Source organism: Cricetulus griseus, chromosome 6, assembly GCF_003668045.3.
Source record: "Cricetulus griseus strain 17A/GY chromosome 6, alternate assembly CriGri-PICRH-1.0, whole genome shotgun sequence".
In the NCBI taxonomy this organism is placed as follows: domain Eukaryota; kingdom Metazoa; phylum Chordata; class Mammalia; order Rodentia; family Cricetidae; genus Cricetulus; species Cricetulus griseus.
This window is the reverse complement of record NC_048599.1, coordinates 73,412,811-73,435,582: the sequence shown is the minus strand read 5'-3', so window position 1 is coordinate 73,435,582 and position 22,772 is coordinate 73,412,811. Positions and strand designations below refer to the sequence as shown.

The 22,772-nt window shown below is 44.5% G+C and overlaps 1 protein-coding gene across 1 annotated transcript in view; it reads right to left on the bottom strand.

Moving 5' to 3' along the window:
* The window catches only part of Kiaa1549l (KIAA1549 like), a 267,208-nt gene that overhangs the window by 92,009 nt on the left and 152,427 nt on the right, over positions 1-22,772 (bottom strand). The window contains exons 2-7 of the mRNA XM_035446940.1: positions 17,395-17,739; positions 14,180-14,791; positions 11,904-12,019; positions 8,628-8,847; positions 7,539-7,672; positions 296-458 (exon numbers count right to left, since the gene is read on the bottom strand). Of these exons, the coding sequence (XP_035302831.1) occupies positions 296-458; positions 7,539-7,672; positions 8,628-8,847; positions 11,904-12,019; positions 14,180-14,791; positions 17,395-17,739 (1,590 nt within the window). The remainder of the gene's footprint in view (positions 1-295; positions 459-7,538; positions 7,673-8,627; positions 8,848-11,903; positions 12,020-14,179; positions 14,792-17,394; positions 17,740-22,772) is intronic.

Below are 22,772 nucleotides of genomic sequence, written 5' to 3'. Positions count from 1 at the left end.
TAGCTGTGGGAGAGTGATATCCTGTGAAAATTTTTTTGGGGGTAGCTTCAATTATTTTTCTTTTAGCTTTGCATCCACTTCATAGGTTTATCATAAGCTCAAGCAAGAGCTTTCTTGCAGTGTGCAATGAACTTCTTGTCAATCTAACCACCATGTGCTGCATTGTTTCCAGTTGCTCGAGATAACACACACAGTGTGTAGCTTAGCACAACAGATGTTCTTCTGCTGCATGGACAAAGATCCCCAGGGGAAAGCACAGGGCCCTTCTCCACGAGGCTGAGGCGCACATACTCACGTTCAGCGATGGTGAGTGGAGGGTAAGTGAGGTAGAATCCCACCAGCTCCGCTGAGAGCTGGCTAAGGAGGCTGCTGGCCACGGTGCCATTGAGGAACGAGCTCTGATTGCTCACAGCGTACACCAATGTGACGGCCTGGGAGGCATTGGACGTGCTCACGATCTAGATGACACAGGAACAAAGGGGAAGGAGACATGCCAAATAAGGTGAGGGTCTGTGACAGGGAGGCCGAGGAAGGGACCTTTCAGCAGAAGTTGTGGGTTGTGATGGAAGGGCAGTGGGGGGACAGCAAGGAGGAAAAAAGAATAGCAAGGCATTGTTTACAAGATTGCAGGAGCATGCCAGGTACTGGGCTATGGGCACGTCATCTCCATCTTGATCTAACCCTGGAAATCTATTTATGACTGCCTTTCACAAATGAGGAAACCATGGCCTAGAGTGACAGGGATTTGTTCAAGGTCATATAGCTCATTTGTGACAGAGTCAGGATTTGAACCCAAGCAGTCTTGATTTCTGGCTCTTAACCACTCCTGTGTCTTTTCCAGGGGCTAAACTGACTCAAGTGGCCTTTATAATTCTGGAAATATAAATATAAAGCACAGCCCAACTGTCAGCTGGTCAGGGAACTTTCATGAGAGGAATGTGCACCCGGTGTTATGAGCAGGTGACTGAATACAAGCATAACAGGAATTCAGAAATACAAAATTGGCCGTTTATGGGGCAATTACTTCCTTTTGTGAACCATTAATTTGGTATGGATTATGAGAAAAAAGTTCTCTAAGATAACACGCGTTTCTTCTCATGCTCAGTATTACTTCATTTTTAGTTGCTGGGGAAAAATGAGATTTTCTGGGTCAATGTACAGATAAAAATATCTCAAACATTTGAAAAACATGAGCAGGAGAAAAATCACTGGCTGGGTGAGATGCTTTTGCTGGCTGCTGTGGTGTGTCTGCCCTTTTCTGACAGATCTCCTTGCCACTGCCCTGTATGTCACAAAGGGCATCCTGCAGGCTGCCCTCAAGGACTACACAATGGTTTCTTTGCCCACTGGTATTAGCTAAAGGGAGCTGAGTGGGGCACAGGAGAAAGGAAGGAAGGATAGGGCACTGATGCATCACCCTCCCTTTGGGCATCAGGGCCCAGGTATAGACTGGATACGGGACTGTCACTGCCCACACATTCAGCTGAGGTCCCCTCACAGAACTCTCAAGTTCCTTTTGAGGACTGTCTTACCCGCCTGGGGGCTGGCTGCCACCTGGCTTGCTGGGACCCCATTTCACTCAGGCATCATCTCTGCAGCCTTGATCTCTGTCCTGTCTCTGAAGAAAGCTGTTCAGAACAGCTTCTCTACTTTGCTGTCTTCTTTCCCCATGAGTGACAGCTCTCTCAGTTCTCCAACCAAGAGCCACAATCCCTTGATTAAAGGTAATCCAGCCAACGCTTCTGCTCAGCTCTTGTTTTCTTCCCAGAAAGTATTCAAACCTCTGTCCCAGGTGTGCAGAAAAAAGCACATCTGACAATTCAAAAGAGTTCCCTGGGAACTAGAAATACGGCCCAGTAGCTAAGAGCTAAAAGCACCTGGGTCTCTTGCACAGGACCTGAATTTCATTTTCAGAACCAAGATCAGGTGTCTCACAACCACCTGTAACTCCAGCTCCAGGGAGTCCAGTGCTCTCTTCTGGCCTCTTACGGCACCCACACATACAAGTATGCACATACACAAACACACACACCACACAAATAAATAATAAAAGTAAACCTTAATAATATAACTATTTTATTTTTATCTCTATTGTGAATATTTACTGAATACTTGTCACCTATCAATAAATAGCACTAAATCTCCTTGGACTTCCAAGAGGCCCATAAAGCTAGTAAAATAGAAATATGGACATATATATATATATATATATATATATATATGTGTGTGTGTGTGTGTATGTATGTGTGTGTGTGTGTGTGTGTATGAATGTGCATATTTATAAAATTATGTATGCACATATACACAGATAGATCCTGTGTTCAACCAGGTAAGTTATACCATTTTGTTGTGGTAAAATATATATATCACAGAATTTAATATTTTAACTATCTTTAAGCACATAGTTCAGCAACATTAAGTAGATTCTCATTTTTGCCAACTATCACCAACAGCATTTTCGTAACTTCCTCACTGGCCCCAACTGTAGCTCTATACCAATTAAAAAAACTCCTAGTTTCTCCATCTTCTTATTCCAAGGTTGTTCCTAAAGATTACTGTTGATTCCACAACTCCAGGTACCTGGTAGAAGAGAAATCATGCTATAGTTTTCCTTCTGAGACTAGTTTACTTAGCACAATGACCTCAGTGCCAGTCATGCTTCAGTAGGCACCAGAGTGGCCTTCTTGTTTGAAGGCTTAGTAACATTCCAGTACGTATAGACTACATTTGTTTTTCATGTATTCGTTTGATAGACACTTGGCTCACTTTTGGCTTCTCGCCATTGTGAACACTGTACAAATACCTATTTTAGTTTCTAGTTCCTGTTTTTAATTATGTTTGCTATATAGATAGGCATGGAGTTACTTGCTCATATTGACTGCATGTTCAGGTTCTTGAGGGACCATGGTACTGTTTTCCACAGTGGCTGTCCATTGCACATCCTCTAGAAGTATTCAACGACCCTAACTTCTCCATATCCTCACCAACACTTACTATTTTCTAGGGTTCTGTTTTGTTTTTTAGAATGATCATCCTAACAGATGTGAAATGGCGTCTCGTGATTATTAATTGTGTCAAAGCCTTTTTCTCCCCCCACCCCTGGTCTCTGTCTCTATCTGCCTCTCTCCTTGTGGTGACATAGTTAAAACCCAGGGCATAATGCATGCTAGACAAGTACAACACCACAAATCCCAGTCCTTTTTTTCCATTAATTTTTTAAATTGATGCATAGCAGGAATTCTTTCTATTTCTTTAAGTTCTGGATATTCATCACTAGTCAGATAGTTGATTCATAATTCTGTGGGTTATCTTTCACTCTGTTATTAGTGTCTTTGATAGGCAAAGTTCTTATTTTCAAGGATGTGTACTTGGTTTGTTTCTCTTGGCTCTGCAGTTTTCCAACAGTGTCCAACAGGGCCATTAAATCTTTCTTCTATGCCCAGAGCCCTTTAGCTTTAGTTCTTACATAAAGGTCTTTGGTGCACTTCGAGAGATTTTGGTTGATAATGTTAGATATGGCTCCAGCTGCCTTCTTTTGCAATGTGGATATCCATTATTAAAAAGATCACCCTTTTCCTCATAGACAAACCTTGATTAAAAAAAAAAATACTGGATTTGTTTCCAGCCTCTCTTTCCAAATCATTGAATGATCTCTGTGTTTGTCGTAAAGTTGAGACCACACTGTTTTGGTTATCATAGATTTTTTAAAATTAATTTTTGAAACAACAAAGTGTGAAACTTACAAAATGTGTCCTTTGTCAAGATTGCTTTTGTTCTTCAAGGTACTTTGAGGCTCTACTTGAACTTCAGGATAGATTTCTCTATTTCTGGTTTTAAAAACACCACTGGGATTGGTGTGTGTGTGTGTGTAGGTACCCATGAAGGCCAGAGGAGTGTATTAGAACCCCTGGAGCTGGAGTTACAGGTGGCTGTGAGCTGCCTGATATAGGTACTAGGAACTGAACTCAGGTCTTCTGCAAGAGCACCAAACATTCTCAACTGCTGAGTCATCTCTCTAGCCCCTGCTCCCTCCCCCACATCCTCCCTTCTCCCCTGCTTTTTTAAGACAGGACTATGTATCCCTAACTGGTCTTGAACTTGCTATGCAAGCTAGCTAGACTGCCCTTGCATCTATAGCAATCCTCCTGTCTGTTTCTCAGAATGGGATCTCTGTAGGGATCACATTCCATCTACAATTCCTGATGGTAAATATTGGGATCTTTACAGCTTAAGGTCTCCCAAGCTCTGTTTCTATGCCTTTGTATTTTTGATGAACCCAATCTTGTCCCTTTATGAAGCCTCTGACCTCATCTCTTCTCACTCACTCATTCTGATTCATTAACTCATTAGACAACAGGCCACTTTGTTCCCAGCTTTCTCCTTTTAGATGACAGTCCCTGGAAAGCCCTTCTCTACTTTGTCCATGTGCTTTAGGTACGGCTGCCACTTCCCAGGTTCCAGGAGTAGGCCTCTGTGCCAGACCATGTTGACCAGGATATTTCATCTCCTTGGTCACAGTTACCAATCCACAAGTGGCACAGTGGGACCAATGAGAGCTGGTCTCAGGGTTTGGACTGAAATGATACCAAAAAAAGCTCTTTGGTTTTATAGACCTTAAGCAACAAGAATGAGGCAAATCTGGAAGCACCAAAGACCACTCAGTAGAGGTAAGAGGCATGATGGGGTTGGAGAGACAGCTCAGCAGTTAAGAGCACTTGCTATTTTTCCAGATGGCCGGGTTCAGTTCCCAAGCACCCACAAGGCATCTCACAGCTATTTGTAACTCAAGTTCTAGAAGATCAGACACCCTTGTCTGGCCTGCATGGTCACTCTATGCATGTGATACACAGACATACATACAGTAGGCAAAGCATATATACAATAAAATAAAAACAAATCTTAAAAGAAGAAGGGGGAATAGGAGGAGGGGTCTGGAGGAAAGCAAGCCAAGAGATGAACAGAGAATCTCCTGAAGAAAGTGTTGACATACCTGGATCCAGCTGTGCCTCCAGCCAATGAGCTGTGAATGTCTCAGTGGAATGAGGCCCATCTTGCCTCTTTCTGCTTATGTCTCATAAGCTTGGATTCTGTTATAACCCTCATTGAGTCAACTGTAACCTAGCTCCTAATGCTATGTGCTTTTTGTTAAAAGTCACTTTTCTAATAACTTTGATATTTACATCTTTTTTATTCCACAAAAGATTCAAGTACCATACAAAATTATATTTAATGGAATGGAATGGGAAAGTGTTACAAAAACATCAATTTGGAAGTCCATATTATTATGATCCCAGGATGATAGAGGGACCAAGAAAGGCGTGTTAAATCTAGTGACAAACCTGGTTCTGATACTTCATATTGGCCAAGGCCAAATGTGAAATGAGATTAATAAAATGATTCATTCAATTAGTATTAAAGGCTTCCAACATGTCACAGAGTATCTCAAATCTAGTTAGATGCAATGGTCGAGTCACCTGCTGTAGTCTTTTCCAAGGAAGCTTTGTTGCTTATATTTCATCTGATGACCCATAACCAGTTCACAACAGAGACAGACTGAAGACTCACAACAGAGACAGGCTGAAGACCATCGGCAACTATTTATCTGGGTGTCTGATCTCAAAACATCGAATAAACAGCAGGCCCTCAATAAACCTCTTACTGCTTATTCTGCTTCCAAGAACCTCTTAGGTTCACACACCTGTTAAGACCATGGAGACAATCCTGAAGAAAAAGATTTCGCACCAGAGCTGAGTCACACTGCTTACATAAATCTTAAATCTGTGACACATTTTAGATCTTAGAGTAATAAGAGCCGAATTGTAATGAGATCCTCCCTGATCCACTTTGCCTGAGTCTACAAAAGGAAAGCTGCTCCTTCAAATTAGATTGAGTGCTTTCTACATCATACTGGCTTTGCTGATAACTCGCTTATGCTAAATGTCAGTTTTGAAAGCCCCTGGTCGAATTGCAAAGGCTTTATAGTTCAGTAGTCAAAACAGACACAGAACAGAGGCATTAATTAGAGACTTTGGGGGCTGGATGAATATAATTAAGAAGCATCCATCCTTATTGAAATATTATCTATATAATTGCACGTGCACGCACGCGCGCGCGCGCGCACACACACACACACACACACACACACACACACACACACACACACACACACACACACACACACAAATGGGTCTGAAAAAGTGATGCTCACACTGTTAGCCAGGAAGCCAAATACATGGAGACCAGGAAGTGGATTTTCCTGGGAAAGATGCACTTGTTAAGGGCTCAGGGACACCCTTTATACACTGTATCAATGCTGATGCAGCAAGTGGATAAGAAGACAGAGTCTGGGCTCACATCTTTACTCCATTCTTTTCCAATCATGTGACCTTCTGGGAGTTTCAGAATCCTCATTTCTCACTTGAACAAAGTGGAGATGATATCTCAGAGGATATCTTGATCAGGACACAGAAAAATATTTGTAAAACACTAAGCACAGTTGCTGGCAGAGAGTAAGCCCACACTGTAAAAGATGCAGGGGGGATATCTGTGGGTGTTTTTTGTTTGCATGTGATGATCATTTGTGTTGAAGCTTACAAATAGTCCAATAAAAATCACACAACAATTTTAATCACAGAAAATCACAACAGAGTTAGCGATTTAAAAATTAATTCACTGGCCCCAAGATGGCTCAGGAGAGAAATGTCCCTGCCACCAAGGATGGTGACCTGTGTTCGATCCCTGGGACCCACATGTTGGAAGGAAAGAACACATTCTCATAAGTTGTCATCTGAACTCCACATTTGCTGTAGCATGTGCCCTACAAACACATGCATGCACACACATGCCAATAATGTAAAAAGTTAAATTCATTCATTTTATATGAGAAAATTGATTCACCTTATAAAGTATATTCAGGTTCAATTCTTTAATGATAAATTCATTAAAAGGCCAGAGGAGGGCTGGAGAGATGGCTCAGAGGTTAAGAGCACTGGCTGTTCTTCCAGAGGTTCTGAATTCAATTCCCAGCAACTACATGGTATTTCACAACCATCTATAATGAGATCTGGTGCCCCTTTCTGGTGTGCAGATATACATGGAGGGAGAACACTGTATAAATAAATAAATATTTAAAGAAAGGAAGGCAAGGAAGAAAGAGAGAGGGGGAGGGAGAGAGGAAGGAAGAGAAAGGAAGGAAGGGAGGAAGAAAGAAAGGAAGGAAGGAAGGAAGGAAGGAAGGAAGAAAGAAAGAAAGAAAGAAAGAAAGAAAGAAAGAAAGAAAGAAAGAAAGAAAGAAGACAAAGGAAAGCCAGAGGAAGCATTACACACAAAAACCAAATATTAATCCCTGGATTGTGGTAGGTTCATAGTGACCTGGAATCCTACCTGCCATAGTCAGACTCACCAATGCCATGACTGTCTATGTCACCTGCCAAAAGTACAAACTTACATTTGCATATGACAGTTTTTAAATGGGGAGGGACCAATATATGCATTATGGCTGTCTGTCTACTATGTGGCCTGAAGCCCCTCCTCCCTACCTGAAGTGTCAGGTTGCTCCTGCTGTTAAGGACCTTCCTCTCTGCATCCTGGAATGCCTTCTGCAGCCTCTGCTCCATTGTCTGGGCAAACTTGCAGGACTGAATGTTGTCTGACTGGCTTACAAACTGTAACACTAGAAGAAGAGCCACAAGTCACCACTCACCAATGCTCTGTCTTAGTTCCTCAGATTTAATAGCTGTGATACAAAACAGCATGGTTTTTTAGGTTACAGAAATTAGGCAAATAAATGGTAAGACCAGACAAGCTTTAATTATAGTTTTGAAAGTGTGTCTTAAGATGATTTATAACAGAGAATAATTAAAAGCCTGACTGAGTCCAAGGTTCTTTCCAACATAAAGGACGTCATGGCTTTATTCCACGAGACTGCAGACATCTGCTCAAAGATGACAACCAGGGCCCTCTATTTCTGTGGATGGGGATGATCAATTGTCCTCCACACTGAGCTGATGGTTCCCACTGCAATGGTACTTCCACTCTTGTGGATCACAGACTTTGCAAATCAGAAATCACAAGGGAAACTGAGAGAAAGCTGTCAAAGTATTTGCTGGGAGACTACTTCAATAACAGCCAGAACCTGTTAGTTTCAGATGATAGGTTTTATTGGTGCTCAACTCATAGTAGTAGCCACTGATAAGAAAGGGGAAAAACGCTGGGCAGCGGTGGTGCATGCCTTTAGTCCCAGCACTCGGGAGGTAGAGGCGGCGGATCTCTGTGAGTTCGAGGCCAGCCTGGTCTACAAGAGCTAGTTCCAGGACAGCCTCCAAAGCCACAGAGAAACCCTATCTTGAAAAAGAAAAGAAAAGAAAAGAAAAAAGAAAAGAAAAGAAAAGAAAAGGGGAAAATATGGTATTCTCTGCTGCAATGCACTAAGCATATGGATTGGGAAGAAAAGCCTTTATGGTGGAACATGTCTAAGGAAGTCAGAATTAGAGACGTTGAGGCAGAAGACCTGGACATCTGATGAGCAGGGAAATTTGAAGGTATAAGGACTACGGAAGCTGACAAGCAGCTAGCAGTGGGCTTGTCTAGTCCTGGAACGATAGGACCTGTTCCTCCCAGTGACTTGCCTGTCTTCAGCCGGAAGGCACCTGCAGGCTGGGGCTTCCATGGGGAGGCAAGCACCGCCACAGACTGTAAGGTGGGAGTGTGCTGCTTCAGGTCGGCAGTGGCGTTGCTGATGCCATACCCATCCAGCACGTCCATCACCACAGCAGGCAAATACACCAGCCTCCCTTTGGTAGCATAATAGCCGACCGTGACGTTATGAGAATATTCCAGGATGTCCACCTACAAAACAAACGGACCCCCAGAACGCACTGTTTATTTCCACAGTACTTTAAGTTCCTCTTTGTGTTCTTAGAGCCACAGCTGTTAGTAACACTGCAGACTGGGATGTTCTCATTGTACAAATATCCTAACAACCCTGCAAAGTGCATGTGTGAGCATCCCAAAACAACAATATAAAACCCACACCAAACCTACGTGAGAAAAAGTTGAAACTGATTTTGGATTCCTTAAGCAGTTTGAGTATGATCCAATGAGCAACTAAGTATATTACCAGGAAGTCAGAGAGGGGACAGCAGGCCGAAAAGATGTCTAAGGAACAGAATGTTGCTTAGAAAAAAAGTTACATCTCACCATTCCTGGGAGGCAAAAGGCAGAGGTGATGAATGAAGTAGGGCACCTTCTGGGGATGGGTGACAAAGTATCTAAAGTGGAATTTTATGCTTTAAAGCAGAGAAGGAGCCTTCAGCCTTGGCGCCATCCTTGGCCTAGACACAGGTTCAAGGACAAGGTAGGGATGAGTCAGAGGCTTTCTCTCCCAGGTGAGTCTTAAGGGACACTGAGGGCCTGAGTCCTCTTTGTCCCGGGGAAGGATTTTGAGGCTTTAGAACTTATCCTTACTGCACTTTGCTTTGTTGATGTATGTTTATAGTTTTAAATGTGGGTATTTGTTTTTTATATGTTAAATGTGATGTTTATCATAAAATTAGAGTTTTGGAAAATTAGAAGAAAAATAATAATTGTCTCAGGTATTACTGCCACTACCTTCTAGATGTAATCTCCTTTCAATCATTTTTACTTAGGAATACATATTTTTGTATATATATATATATATATATATATATATAGTGTGTGTGTGTGTGTATATAAAGAAATACGTGTGTGTGTGTGTGTGTGTGTGTGTGTGTGTGTGTGTATACAGGGTAGATACTACTGCATAATCTCTTCACTTCTCTGTATGTCTGAGTGGGTATATGTTTGTGTCTGTACATATGTGTGTTTGTCTACATGTGCATACATGTGTATATGTTTGTGTGGGGTGTTTGTATGTATTGTGTATGTGTGTGCACATCTCTTACTGGAGATGGAACCTAGGACTGTGTGCACAGTAGACAAAAGCTCTACTTCTGACTGATCATGATCCCCAGCCTCCTTTCTTCTTTTCATTGTGGTAAAACCCAGATAATATACAATCTACCATCTAAACCATGCCTTACATATACTGCTCAATGATACTTTTAATACATAGATAATGGATACAACCAGTACCAGCAGCCATCTCCCAGGCACTTCACGCTGCAATACCGGGCTTCTATGTCAGGCTATTTTAACCTCTGCACACCTTTCCCATTCCTGCATCTGCTTTAGTGTCCTATATGGCTGGGGAGATAGCCCAGGGGCAATCCATTAGCATAAGGCCCCAGGTCACAAATATTTTCCAAAAAACCTCAAGAAAACTGATTTTTGCAACACGATGGATGCAATTTGGTCCTTCCAAAGTGTGTTCTCAACTGGTTCTTTATAAAAAATGACTAACCAAGGAGCTTCATGATGGCCCATGAACATAGTCCCAAAGAACAACTCACCCAGTGAGCAAGCTGTGAACTTTCCAGCCCTTCTAATTACTTCAAAGAGCAAGTTTTGGTTCAGGGACTATTTGTTTTTCATACATTTATAACCCCTGTATGTCTTTAAAAACAAACAAACAAATGAACCAATAGCCAAGCAAAGGGCTGTCAGGCTCTGCCCACAGCCTTGTGCAAGCAACATCGGCTAACTGGAACTTAATGGGCTATTTGTGCCCACTCTTCTCACGTTTGCCACTACCTTTTATTCATGGAAAATGATCTTGATTTGCATTCATCGTGCTAATTCAAAAATTTCAAAAGAAATGTGTTAAGTTTACAAAGTGCACCAATTATTTTGAAAGAATAGTATCTGTGGCAGGGTCTGCAATGATGTGCAGAAAAAGCAAAAGCTACAGAGGTCATTGGAAAATGATTGTAGTTCAGTGAAAACCACACCAGGCAAATGAAGGAGAGAAGTTACATGTTCAACTTTTGGTTTAAAAATGTTAAGGTTTCCAATGCAGGGGTCACCTAGTGTGGAGTGCTTTTTCTTTCTTCTCTCCCTTCTTTCTTCCTCTCGAATTCTTTTTTTTTAGAATTATAAAAGCGAGATTGACAATGACCAACGGAGGATGTGCCAAAATCTCATCCCTGGTCCTCTGTATGATGGGTGGGGAGGGACCACTAGGCTGGATGCAGCTGTTAACCAGGACATCCAAAGACGAAGCCAGAATGATATGTTTAAGCGATACAAAAGGAAGCCTACTGACTGCCAGTTGCATTTACTGCTCTAACACTTGGGATCAACCCAAAGGACTGTAAAACAATGCCTCCACTACTTGGCTGTGCCATTGAAACCAGCCCAGCAGTTATTAAGCAGTACTTGGCATTGAAGTGTTTGGAGGGAAAAATGTTTACTTCCCTATCTGCTGCTGGCGCACCCAACAGAGTGGAACTCCTCTTGCAGATCTGAGTAATTTGGGCTTTTGTTGTTGTTAGCATTGGTGGTGGTTTCAGTTTGGGTGTTTGAGACAGTCTTAATCTGCAGCCCAGGGTAGCCTCAAACTTGGACAAATCCTCCTGTCTCAGCCTCTCATGTTCTGGGAGTGTAAGTATGCAATATCTATCTGGCTTTATTATACCTGTTAAATGTCCAGAAATAGATCACTATTTATAACTGCCCAGAAGATAGAAAAAAACAAAAGACAAAACAACAATGGATGGTTTCTAGAGGTTGCTAAATACTCCTCCAATGATGGGACAATTTTTAAAAATACAAAAGTAATGCAAGGTAATTAGTCTCAAGTTTTCCTTTTGAAATGACCCTTTTCTCCAGCCACAAGACGTTAGTTATCTACCAAAAATGTCTAAAACTTCCACTTCTAGCAAGTGTGAATGTGGCGTCTAGGAAGGAAGAAAACATCTACTCTTACTCTGGACCCAAGAGGGGGGTGGGCTGAATTGGTCAGCTTAGAAAGCTGGGTTGCTTACGTGAGCAGAGACATCGTTCTGGCGGAAAGCCTTCCGCAATGCCTGTGTGAGCCCTTTGGTTACACCAAGCTTCAAGGACTCGCTGTTCTGCACTCTCCTCTGGGTTAGGAAGAGAACTGTGGGGTGAAAGAGAAGCAAAGTAATCAGAGTCAAGAATGAACCTCATAATGAACAAGCACCCCACTGCCAGCCTCTGTGTCCATCAAATCCAGAGCACCACTGAATAAGCAAGGGCCCACTAATCAGGGACAGGCTGGGGGGGTAACTGTTGGTCTGAGGAAAACCCAAGTCGTTTATGGAGTCTTAATGCCAAAGAGCTGGAATGCTGATGGCACTACATTTCCAACTCTTGCTGCCTCTGACCGTGAGGACCAGTCTCTGTATGCCTGACCCCCAGCGGGTCAACACGAAACCACATATCTGTAACAGCATCCACTGACATACTTAGAGACTGGCCCTGAGCTGGGTTCTATAGCTCTAATTGACCCTGAATCCAGAGGGACAGGTCTACCTCACAGGTGGGGATGCAAATGGCATCTGTGACTGACTTTGACTGTCACCATTAGAAGGAAGTCAGAGTTCTACCAAGGCTTCTGAAGGAGGCTGGGATGGGGGGGAGGTTGGTTTCCATGGAAATTGATGCTTCTGATGAGTATTGGAGGGTAATAGTGTTCACCTGGCAAGAGGAAGGTACTTCCAGAGCCAGGGGCACCAAGGGAAAAGGCATCGGGGGAGGGGGGTGAATCTTGTCAGCGCACAAGTTTGGCTTGGTTCTAAGGGAGAGAGGAAATAGGGGTTTAAAATGAAGTAATGAATTATAGAAGATTTCTTTGACCGCACTCTGGTAAACAGTTTGGAGAAGACAGAGGTCTGAAGAGAGAGAGAAATGTGTAGAGAGTTGCAGGCACGGTGAAGTGGGAGGGGAGGCAGGATGGAAAGAAGGGATATTCAGGAGTGAGAATAGAAAGCACTGGTGGCTGGTCAGCTGTGGATAGTGGCGGGGAGTGAAGAAGACAGCGGCTCAGAGGTGATTCTGCATGGAGCGGGCCTAGGAGAAGGCATGGATCTGGAGAGGGGAGTGGGTTAAAAACCCAGATGGCATAATAGAGAAACTGAAAGAGATACTGTATTTTCTGCTATGCCTAATTTCACAATTTCCCATTTTAGAATAAGATATAATTTCCTTTCATTCTTTGTGGGCTGAGGAGGAAGGCGGGAATGAGCATTCAACACTGGCATGCTCTTTCAAATAATTTGTCTAAATGCTTTTTATAGAGAACACTACTGCACTATTCAAAACACTCTACGCATTCTAGACTCGCTTTCTGAAACCAGGGAGTGGGGCAGAGAAGAGATCAACCCCACTGACATCAAAAGAAACCCTACCCCCCACTGTGTGATTCAACTGTCCCGTTGGTATCTGCTGATTAGGAAAACCTTTCTCAATGGTGCAGTGAGTCCGAAGATCCCATCACTGGAGTACTTCACAGACAAAATGTGCTGTGTTCAGGAATTCCGTGAGTTAACTGTGGTTTCACTGGGCACTTCTGATATCAGAACCAATCCTAGGACTAGAATCTGTGCCAACTAATGTTTCTCTTTTCTGACACTTGATGAGAGTCAAGGTTTCTTAACCTTGATAATACTGTAATACTGATTTGTCTGTCTCTTTCTCCCCACCTCCACCCGTGTGTGTGTGTGTGTGTGTGTGTGTGTGTGTGTGTGTGTGTGTGTGTGTCTGTGTGTGTGTGCGCATTCAAGTGTGTAACTGTGTGTGTCCTTGTACGTGGAGGCCAGAAGACAATCACAGGTTATTCCTCAGTTGCTACCCATCTTTCTTTTTGAGACAGGTCTTTCACTGCAGCTCATCGAATAGGCTAGACTGAGTGGTGAGAGAGCTCCAGGGATCTGTCTGTTTCTGCTTTTCCAGAGCTCTGGGGTTATAAGCTGCCACACCCAGCTTTCTTAAAACATGGGTTCTAGGAGGTCAGGTCCTCATGTTAAGCACTGTACCAACTGAGTGTTGTCTTTAGTGTGCAGACTGAGCATCGTGAAATGTTAAACACAATCACAGGTACCTACAGGTTCCAAGTAACACTCCCTTCCCAATGTGTAACAACCAAAATGTCTCCAGACGTGGCCAAATGCCCCCTCAGAGAGGGAGGGTGAGAGCACTCCTGATTGACAAGCACTGATCTAAGAAAATTCATTCTAACCAATTGCTGAGGTCAAGATTACCCCTCTGCCCTCAGGCCAATCAGACAGTGGCCTCTCACCTGTCTTTATTAGGAGCCTGTGGGACATCTGACAGTCCAAGTTGGATGCCATCCTGCCAGTTGTGACCACTGCGGTCGACACAGCCGGAAAAGCAGCATCTGTGTTTCCTGTCTGCAAAGACGGCAGTCTCGTGGCCTTTACCGATGCTGTAATGGATGTCAATGCAGCTGTGATTGTCAGTGGGCGGGTTGTGGAGGCTCTGGATGTGTCTGGCCTGGTGGAATTGGGGAGGCCAGTGTGCATGGCTTGTGGTTTCTTGGGGAGATGTGTTGTGGACAACAGGCCTGAAGCAGAGCCCGTGGTCCCTTGTGTGGCTGTATGTGCGCTCATGCCGTGTGCAGTCCGGGCAAGCATGTAGTTTGGTGTGAATGGGAAGGCAGTGTGGACTGTCCCTGCTGTCACCTTTGGGCTTGGTGCTGCCTTGTTGGTGACATTTTTAGCTAGAGCTGTGGTCAGACTGCTCTTGACTAAACTGCTGCTGCTGCCAGCGCCCTTAGCAGTGAGGGCTGCAGACAACGCTGCCGGGGTTGACTTCCTCAGAAACAATGTGGTGGTGGCGGCAGCTGCAGCTGTTGCTGTCAGTTCTCCCTTGGGTGACACTGAGCTTTCCACTGCAAAGAGAGAAAAGGAAAAGTTTGTCATTGGCCTAGGATGCACACATCACTGTCCTGATGATGAAAGAATGTTACTTATGAGCTTGCTAGTGGAAGAAGTCTCTACACTCTAGGCTTGCAGTGGGGAGAACACAGGAGAAACAACCTTAGGTTCATTAAGTCAACCAGCCATAATGAGAATGCCACTTACAGCAAAGCCATGGTTGTTGATAGCAAGGACATAAATTCTGAATAATTTCAAAAAATTCAGGTAGGCAGGGAGGATCAGCGGCATGCCTGTCTGCAGCTGTACCTCACTACTGAACGAGGGGAGGCAGGCTGCTTCAAAGCAAAGCTGGCCATCTGTGTTGAGCTTGAAGATGCTTTGGCTGAAAAAGCAGTCATACCTGTTTTCTGGGTACCAGGAAACAAACTACTTGCATTAGTGGCTGCACCTGTCCATTTCTTGGGGCGCCGAGAAGTTCGCAGCACTTTGGAGGGGGTCCTGGAAAAGGTACCAGTTGATATAGAGGTTGAGTCCATAGTTGAATGATATTGCCGGACACTCTGGAATTGCGGGAAGCCATTTTTTCCCGGTGATAGATAGATGTCACTGGAAATTTGTGAATCTGGGTTTGTTCCATCTGAAAGCATTTGCTGCAAGCTAGCTGCAGAAGCTAAACTTGGCCAAGTTGCCCAAAGAGGATGGGCTGGCCGGAGAGGCAGCTGCGATATCGGATGCTGACTTGTGGGTGGGTAATAATCAACTATTGCTGTGTCAAAGTCTCTGAGATGCTTGCTTGTGAGCCACAGGTCTGTGTAGCTTTCAGCTATGGCCCCTTCTGATGGTTGGAGGGGCTGATTGCCACCTTGGCTGAAGACTAGATCCTGAAAGTTAAAGCTGTCTGTAGTCACCAACTGCCCACCAGCCTCTTTGAAATTCTGAGACTGTATCGCATTGGCAGCTGAAGTCGTACCGCTGGGAGGAGTCGCTGAAGCTGGATGAGGTACCCAACTTATGGAGTTAATTGTGTGAGTGTTTAAATCATGATCTGTTTGCCACGGCAAGCCAGATATTGTCGATTGTGTGGAGAGGGATGCAGTTTCTGATGAAAGAGAGCTCCAGAAAACATCTGTGGCTGCTGGCTTTCTCGTGCCTCCCATTGTTGGGAAATCATAGACATTGGTGGAGGAGGGAAGTGCTGTCACCTGTTTGGAAGCTGAAGCTGGCAACACAGACAGGCTTGTGGCAGCTGTGAGAGTCTGCAGCTTGGTGCTGGAAGAGCCAGGAGGAGAACCTGCCTGAGGGGCTTGTGTGGAGAGCATGGATGATGGAGGTGACCCTGAAGGAGAGAGGTCTGTTCTTAGCGCCGCCGTCTTGATGAGAGGTGAAATACGACCTGTGTTAAAATCAGAGGTAAATCCACTCATAGCCTGAAGACTTGAACTTGAAACCTCTTTAGTTGGAAGGGCCCACAGAGGAACTGTCCCTTTTGTCTTTTCATTTTTCCTGAAAGTGGCTGTCACCCTGTCCTCTTTTTGCTGAGGAAATGTCCATACTGTAGGAGGAAGATTAGGACGTTTGCTTGAGAGGAGGTGCACAGCTGTATCAGGAAGGTATCCATCGTGGCCATCTTCATGGGGAGTGGATGCCCCTGGCACAGGGGCGGGGGAGGCATGATCTCTAGTGGGCTGGAGGATAGTAAGCAGGTAGGGAGGGACACCTGTCCCCTTCAGTGGTGATCCAGGAGCTGCCTCAGAAGAGACCATTTGCCCTTGCCTGGGTGCAGTTGGAGGCAGAGGAGGCAGCAAAGAGGAAGGGCTGTATTTTGGGGAGAGGGTTGACTTCCTGGAATGCTCCAGAGCTTCTGACAAATGTGGCCAGTTGGTGGGGCTATTTGTAGGAGGAACAGGGGCTAGCTCCCTGCTGCTCATCACTGACTCTGCAGTCTGGAAATGTAGAGGCCAAGCCTCATAGCTTGCTGCCGATGTGCTCAGATTAATTGGCAATGGTACCCTACTGCTCCCTCTGACAGCCCCTGCTGTGTGGATTGGCTGGGTGAATGCAGAACTTGAAGCCTCTCCCAACATGGACCATGAGGAAGTTCCACCTGGAAGGTCTCCAGGGGCTAGGGAAGGGAGAGACAGGTGGTCCAGTTCTGCCACGGAGCTCAGAACCCTAGGAGTGGGGGAACCTGCCGAGTGGGGACTCCCTGACAGGGACAGCTCAGAGTACTGCTTTGTTGAGGATCTAGAAAAGTCTAGAGGAGGGGTACCTATGTAAGTCCGGGCATTTCTGGATGGAAAGTGGTTTGTTTTGTGAGAAAATGGGTTTAGGACATTACCTAGGCTCTGACCTGAAGAGGAATCAACTGGTGTGATTTGGTGAAACAAAGGCACTTTAGTGGGATGCTCTATAGACGTACGAGGGGTGATGGAATGAGGTGAATCAGGGGCCAATGAAAATGACGGTGGTGGAGGGAGAAGTGGAGGGCTGTCTGACCTCAAGGGTTGCTTTGAAAGGGAGGGAGTCCCCACCAGAGGCTGTGATGGAGAAGCAGCACTCAAGGTGTCTGATGGAGCTGTAGGCAATGGGGGGAGCATGCTGGTATGAGGCAAACCTGACATGGCCGTTGCTTCTCTTCCCCCTCCAGGCCTTGTGTGGACCACAGTCTCAGTGGAGTCCTTGGCAAGATCTAGGGAGGCGCTGTGTCCACTTCCTTGATAAAGGGACGAAGAGAAGTCCACCCGAGCCCTGGTCCTGTGGTGTGCCTTGGGCAGAGGTGTCTGGGATAGCTGCGACATGCTTGTGTTGTCCGGAGGCTGTCCCAGAACATTCTTGGTTCCGTCTACTGCTAAGGAAGACTTGACTTCCAAGAAAGGCCATGTTGGTGAAATTGGTAACAATTTCCCGAGAGGAAAGGACTCTGAGGTCGGAGTGACATGTATCTGTAGATTGTCTGTCCCTGTGGAAGAATGTATCCACGTGAGACATGGAATGGAAATGGGGCTTGGGATCGAGACACTGCTACAGCAGGCAGGTGCTGGAGACAAGGAGCAGGCAAGACAGGCCCTGCCTGGCCACAGAGCCCTTCTCCTCATCATAGCACCTTTGTGAAACAATTCAAACAAGGAAATAAGTAAACACAAGTGTGTGATGCAGAGAACCCACAGGGCAGTGCTATGAAAATTGGTCTTTGATGAAGACATTTTTTTGAGACAGGGTCTCACTATGTAACTCACAGAGATTTGTCTGTTTCTGCCTCCCAGTGCTGTGATTAAAGGCATGTACCAAGCACGCCTGGCTGATGAAGGGGTTTTTGAACAACATTATGGAAGACACTCATGTATTTCATTTTCCCCATATTCCCTACCGGGCATAAAGCCTACAAAAATCAGACAGATGTGGCTACCAGAAGGTAGCAAATGACACCAAAATAGATCTGAGCCAAGAGCCCAAACTGCACAGTACTGAAGAAGTCTCCGTGAACATGTTCTTCAGTCCCTAATACATCTCAAGAAAAATATATTCCAGGCAATATCTGAAGGAAAAATGGCTTCACTGAAATGTATTTCTCTTGGATTTAAAAGGATTCCTGGCTCTTTGTTCATGATGTGTCAAGGAGCAGAAGAGATTTCTTTCACATTAGGTTATTTCAAATGGAAAAATTATTCATATCCTACCTAGGACAGGAGACACATCTCAAAAGGCCTAGTGTCACTAGCAGCACCTGCTGAGACCAGAACTGTCAGCACAATGCATGACACCCCAGTAGAAAGGTGAGGAGGCAATGGCACCCAGCAGGAAAGGAAGGTGGGGTAGATGGCAAATGTCCTGTTCTATGATGCCGCCTTCCTGGGCTCCTTTGGGCTGATGGTTCAAAAGGTAGCTAAGTGTCCTTAGCTAATATTTTTCTCCTTTCTCTTCTCACCACCCCCCCGTGCATATGGATGGGTGTGCGTGCGCGTGTTTGTGTGTGTGTTTGTGTGTGTGAGCCTGCACTGATGTGTGTAAGGGTATCTGTGCATGTGGAGGTCAGATATCACCCTTCCATGCCATTTGTTTCTCAAGAGCTGTCCACAGTCCTTTGAGACGAGATCTCTCACTGGGTCCTGGAACTTGCCAACTAGGCTAGCCAGAGAGCCCCAGGGACCCATCATCCTGCCTCCACCTCTTCTGTGCTGGAATCATGATCATGCACCAGCTTGCTTAGCCTTTTACTGGCCTCTGGAGATCAAACTCAGTTCCTCGTGCTTCAGGGACAAGAACTTTACCAACCAAACCGTCCCTTCGGGTCCTAAGGCTTTAAGAGTTTTAAGAGAAAGGAGTGGTATTTATAGAGCTCTCTGTGAGGAGCAAATGAACTCATGGAGGTGGAGGGACAGGCTCTCTTTGCAGAAAATCACTAAACAAATAAGTTCTGGTTACAGCCTGGGCCTTGCCATTTAATGTAAGAGGAGCTGTGGCCCACAGAGAGGACACCCTCTGCTGGAGGAACACAGAAGCAGGTTGGGTATGAGGGCTCCTCCCTCCCAGAGCTAGGCTGCATCCCCAGGTTATCCTTTCTCCCACACTGTGTTCTGCCAAACAAAGAAGTGAACAACTGGAAAAGGTCCTACAACAGGAAAGTCTTGCCAACAAGCAACATCCTCTCCATGACAAAAGCTAAGTTGTAATCATCTTCTGAAATGGCTTTTCCAGTTTCCTCGGTGAGAGTTGGAAAAGTAAGGTTAGATGAAGTTTTTCCACTCTGAATAAGAACACATGGCCATTTCCCTTTTGATCCTTTGTGTTCTTGTGGTTTTTTTTTAATAAAAATTTTAGTTATTTTCATTTTATTTATATCTTCTCAGCCCTGTATTCTTGTTTTTTTTTTTTTTAAATTTCCCATTGTTGGGATTCAGATATAAGAAATTGGCCTCAGGTCATTTTTAGGATTTGTCTGGGTATAAGCCCACACTGCCACCATCCTCAATGGGACACTGTTACATTCTGTAAGAAGACCACTGTCTTCTGAGGAAGCCATCCTAAGCCTGATTGGCTCCTTATAACCATGTCATGGTTCTGTGGGTCCTACCTACAGGACCCAAAGCTCCCTGTGGCTCAGCCAGGTAAACCCAGCTTCAACAGACAACAGTGGCAGGAGGCACAGGGCTCCAGGACACTAAAGTCTACATAGCACTGTTTTGAAGTCCCTGCACTTCTTGGGACCTGCTTCATGCTTCGGTGCTACCACATGTGACCCAAGGAGGTGTTCTCCCAGCCAGCTGAAGTCGCACATGGAAGGCACATACGATGGCTTTCACGCCTTCCCACTCCGCATTCATGCTATCTCCAAATAGTCAGTGGTGTGTTTGCACCCAGCCATGTCTGGAGACACATGTGAGTGAATAGAATATCTGTCTAGATAGTTTTGCAGTTTGCTAGTTTATAGTTTATTTTACAATCCTTTTTTATGTAAGTATTTGGATGTCAGGGGAAATCTATGTAGGATCCTTGTGTACTTTTATTGAAACAGATTCAACCACTGGTCTGATTACAGAGTCAAAACAAACTCATCTTGCTTCCAAGATAGCATCGTAGCTAAGAAGGATGCTTAAGCCAAGCAGCTTCTGCTTCTAGTAGGATGTTCTCTCACAAACATGTTGCAAATGGGGGGAGGAATGGATGCTAGGAGGTAGTGTGAGCGTCACCAGCCTCAATCAAAGGAGGTTGATGGAAAACCCCTGGCTAGAGTAAGAACGATGGTCTACGGTGGATTTGTTTCTTCCTGACTAGAATCCAGGGTTTCCCAAGGGAGCCTTTACTCCCCCACACAGTCCCCGATGCATGGAGAAGGAAGTATCTATGAACAGTTTTGAGTTGTGCCATCTGCTGTGCTCCTGGTGTGACACTCCTTAATGCCATCTCACTACCTTCTGAGTACATGACATCATGCAGCTTCATGAATGAACTTCTTAAAATAACACGTTGATTGGCTGGCACCATGTGACTAGCTCCCGATAATGAGTTATAAACCCAAAACAACTGTGGCTTCTGGGTAAACATTTAAATGCCAAGGAAGACTTTCCAAAGATCACTTTCTGGGCCACAAGATGTCTCAGCAGACAAAGGCATGTGACACCAAGCCTGACAACTTGAGGCCAACAATGTGTGTGCATACATACAGGTTTGAGTGTGTGCTCTTACATGGTGGCATCTAGAGGTCAAATGACAACTTTGGGGAATCATTTCTGTCTTACTATATGGGCTCTATGGACCAAACCAGAGTCATCAGGGTGGTTGGCAATCCCTTCTATCCTCTGAGCCATCTTGCTATCTCCAAATGTTGAGTATTTTAGTTCAACTTTATTTTTAGTGTGCAATGGAATATGTATGGGGTATTTCTCAAGAACAGTTGATTTTAGAATACAGTAACTTAAACAACTACCAATGACATACATAAAGCCGAGGAAGAAACCATATTCACTGATTAGCAAGTGATACACATTCAGAAGATAACTGGTTTGAAGAACTGCAGAGAATAGTGTTTCAAAGAACTGACTGTAACTAACTGTCAACTAACTGAAACTACTGGTAAGCAAAGACAAAGACTAGGAGTAAATATAGGGGCTTGTTTGTGTTCAAACTTTCCTTATGCAGAAATAGGGTCAGAAGCACTCTTGAAAAATAATTTACTTTCTCTGTAGGAGAAACTGACTAAGTTCACCATGGGCTTGAAGAAATTCAAGTTAGCAAGACAAATCTTAGCCTGTCTTTCTTAAATCAGGAAGTATTTCATACATTGAAATCCATATCTATATGTAAGCTATAGGTCACAAGTAATGAAATAAACATTCAGTTGCCTGTTACACAGTGGAAGAACAGAGACCATACTTCTGGATTCCTTTAACCATTCTCTTACTGCTACCCATTTCCTCCCCCTTGGTGATGACCAGCATCATATGGTATATTTTAAGAAATGAGTGAGGAGGCTGGAGCAATGGCTCCTTGATTAAGAGTGCTTGGTGCTCTTTCAGAGAATCTGAGTTCAGTTTCCAGCACCTACACTGTGTGGCCCACAACAACCAATAACTCCAGTTCCAAAAGATTCTACATTCTCTTCTGACCTCTGTGAACACCTGCATGAACATCAGCTTAGATGTCCATCAAAAAATGACTGGATAATGACTATTCAACTGTAAAGAAAAATGAAATGTACAGGAAAACACATGGAACTGGAAAATCCTATGATAAGAGAGGTAACCCAGGCAACAGGTAACCAGGCAACACAAATACCACATTCCCTCTCCGATACACAGCTCCTAGCTTCTAATTTGTTTATGTCTATATGTATATGGGCTGGGGGCAGATAGAGGTCATGGAACTAGATGGAGGCCCATGGTGGGCGGGGGGAGAGGCTTTAAATAAGCGAGTTAGGAACTAAAATAGAAAATATGTGACATGGGGTGGAAAGGAAGATAGTGGGGACAGATGGATGTATATAAGGGCCAAAGGGGAATCTATTATTTTATATGGTTATTTAAAAATATAACATTAAATTAACATTCTAAGACTGAGTTAGGATCAAATCCACTGTTCTCTGTACTGCCCAGTCGAGGTGACATTTGAGTGTCACATTAAGAAACTGGCATGGGGGAGGCAGTAAGATGGCAGTCTCAGGTAGAATTCTATTGCTGTGATGAGACACTATGACCAAGGTGACTTACAGAAGAAGGGATTATTTGGGACTTAAAGTTTTGAATGGATAATTAGAGTGTGTGAGCATCATGGCAATAGGCAGACTGGCATGGCACTGGAGCTGGAGCTGAGAACTTACATCTTACTCCACAAGCACATGATACAGAAAGCTAACTGGGGAATGTGGGCTTGTAAGCCTCCAAGTCTGCACCCAGTGGCTTACCTCCACCAACAAGGCCATATCTCTTCCCAAATCGTTACACTAACTAGGGACCAAGTATTCAAATGTATGTGCCTCTGGGGGCTACTCTCATTCCA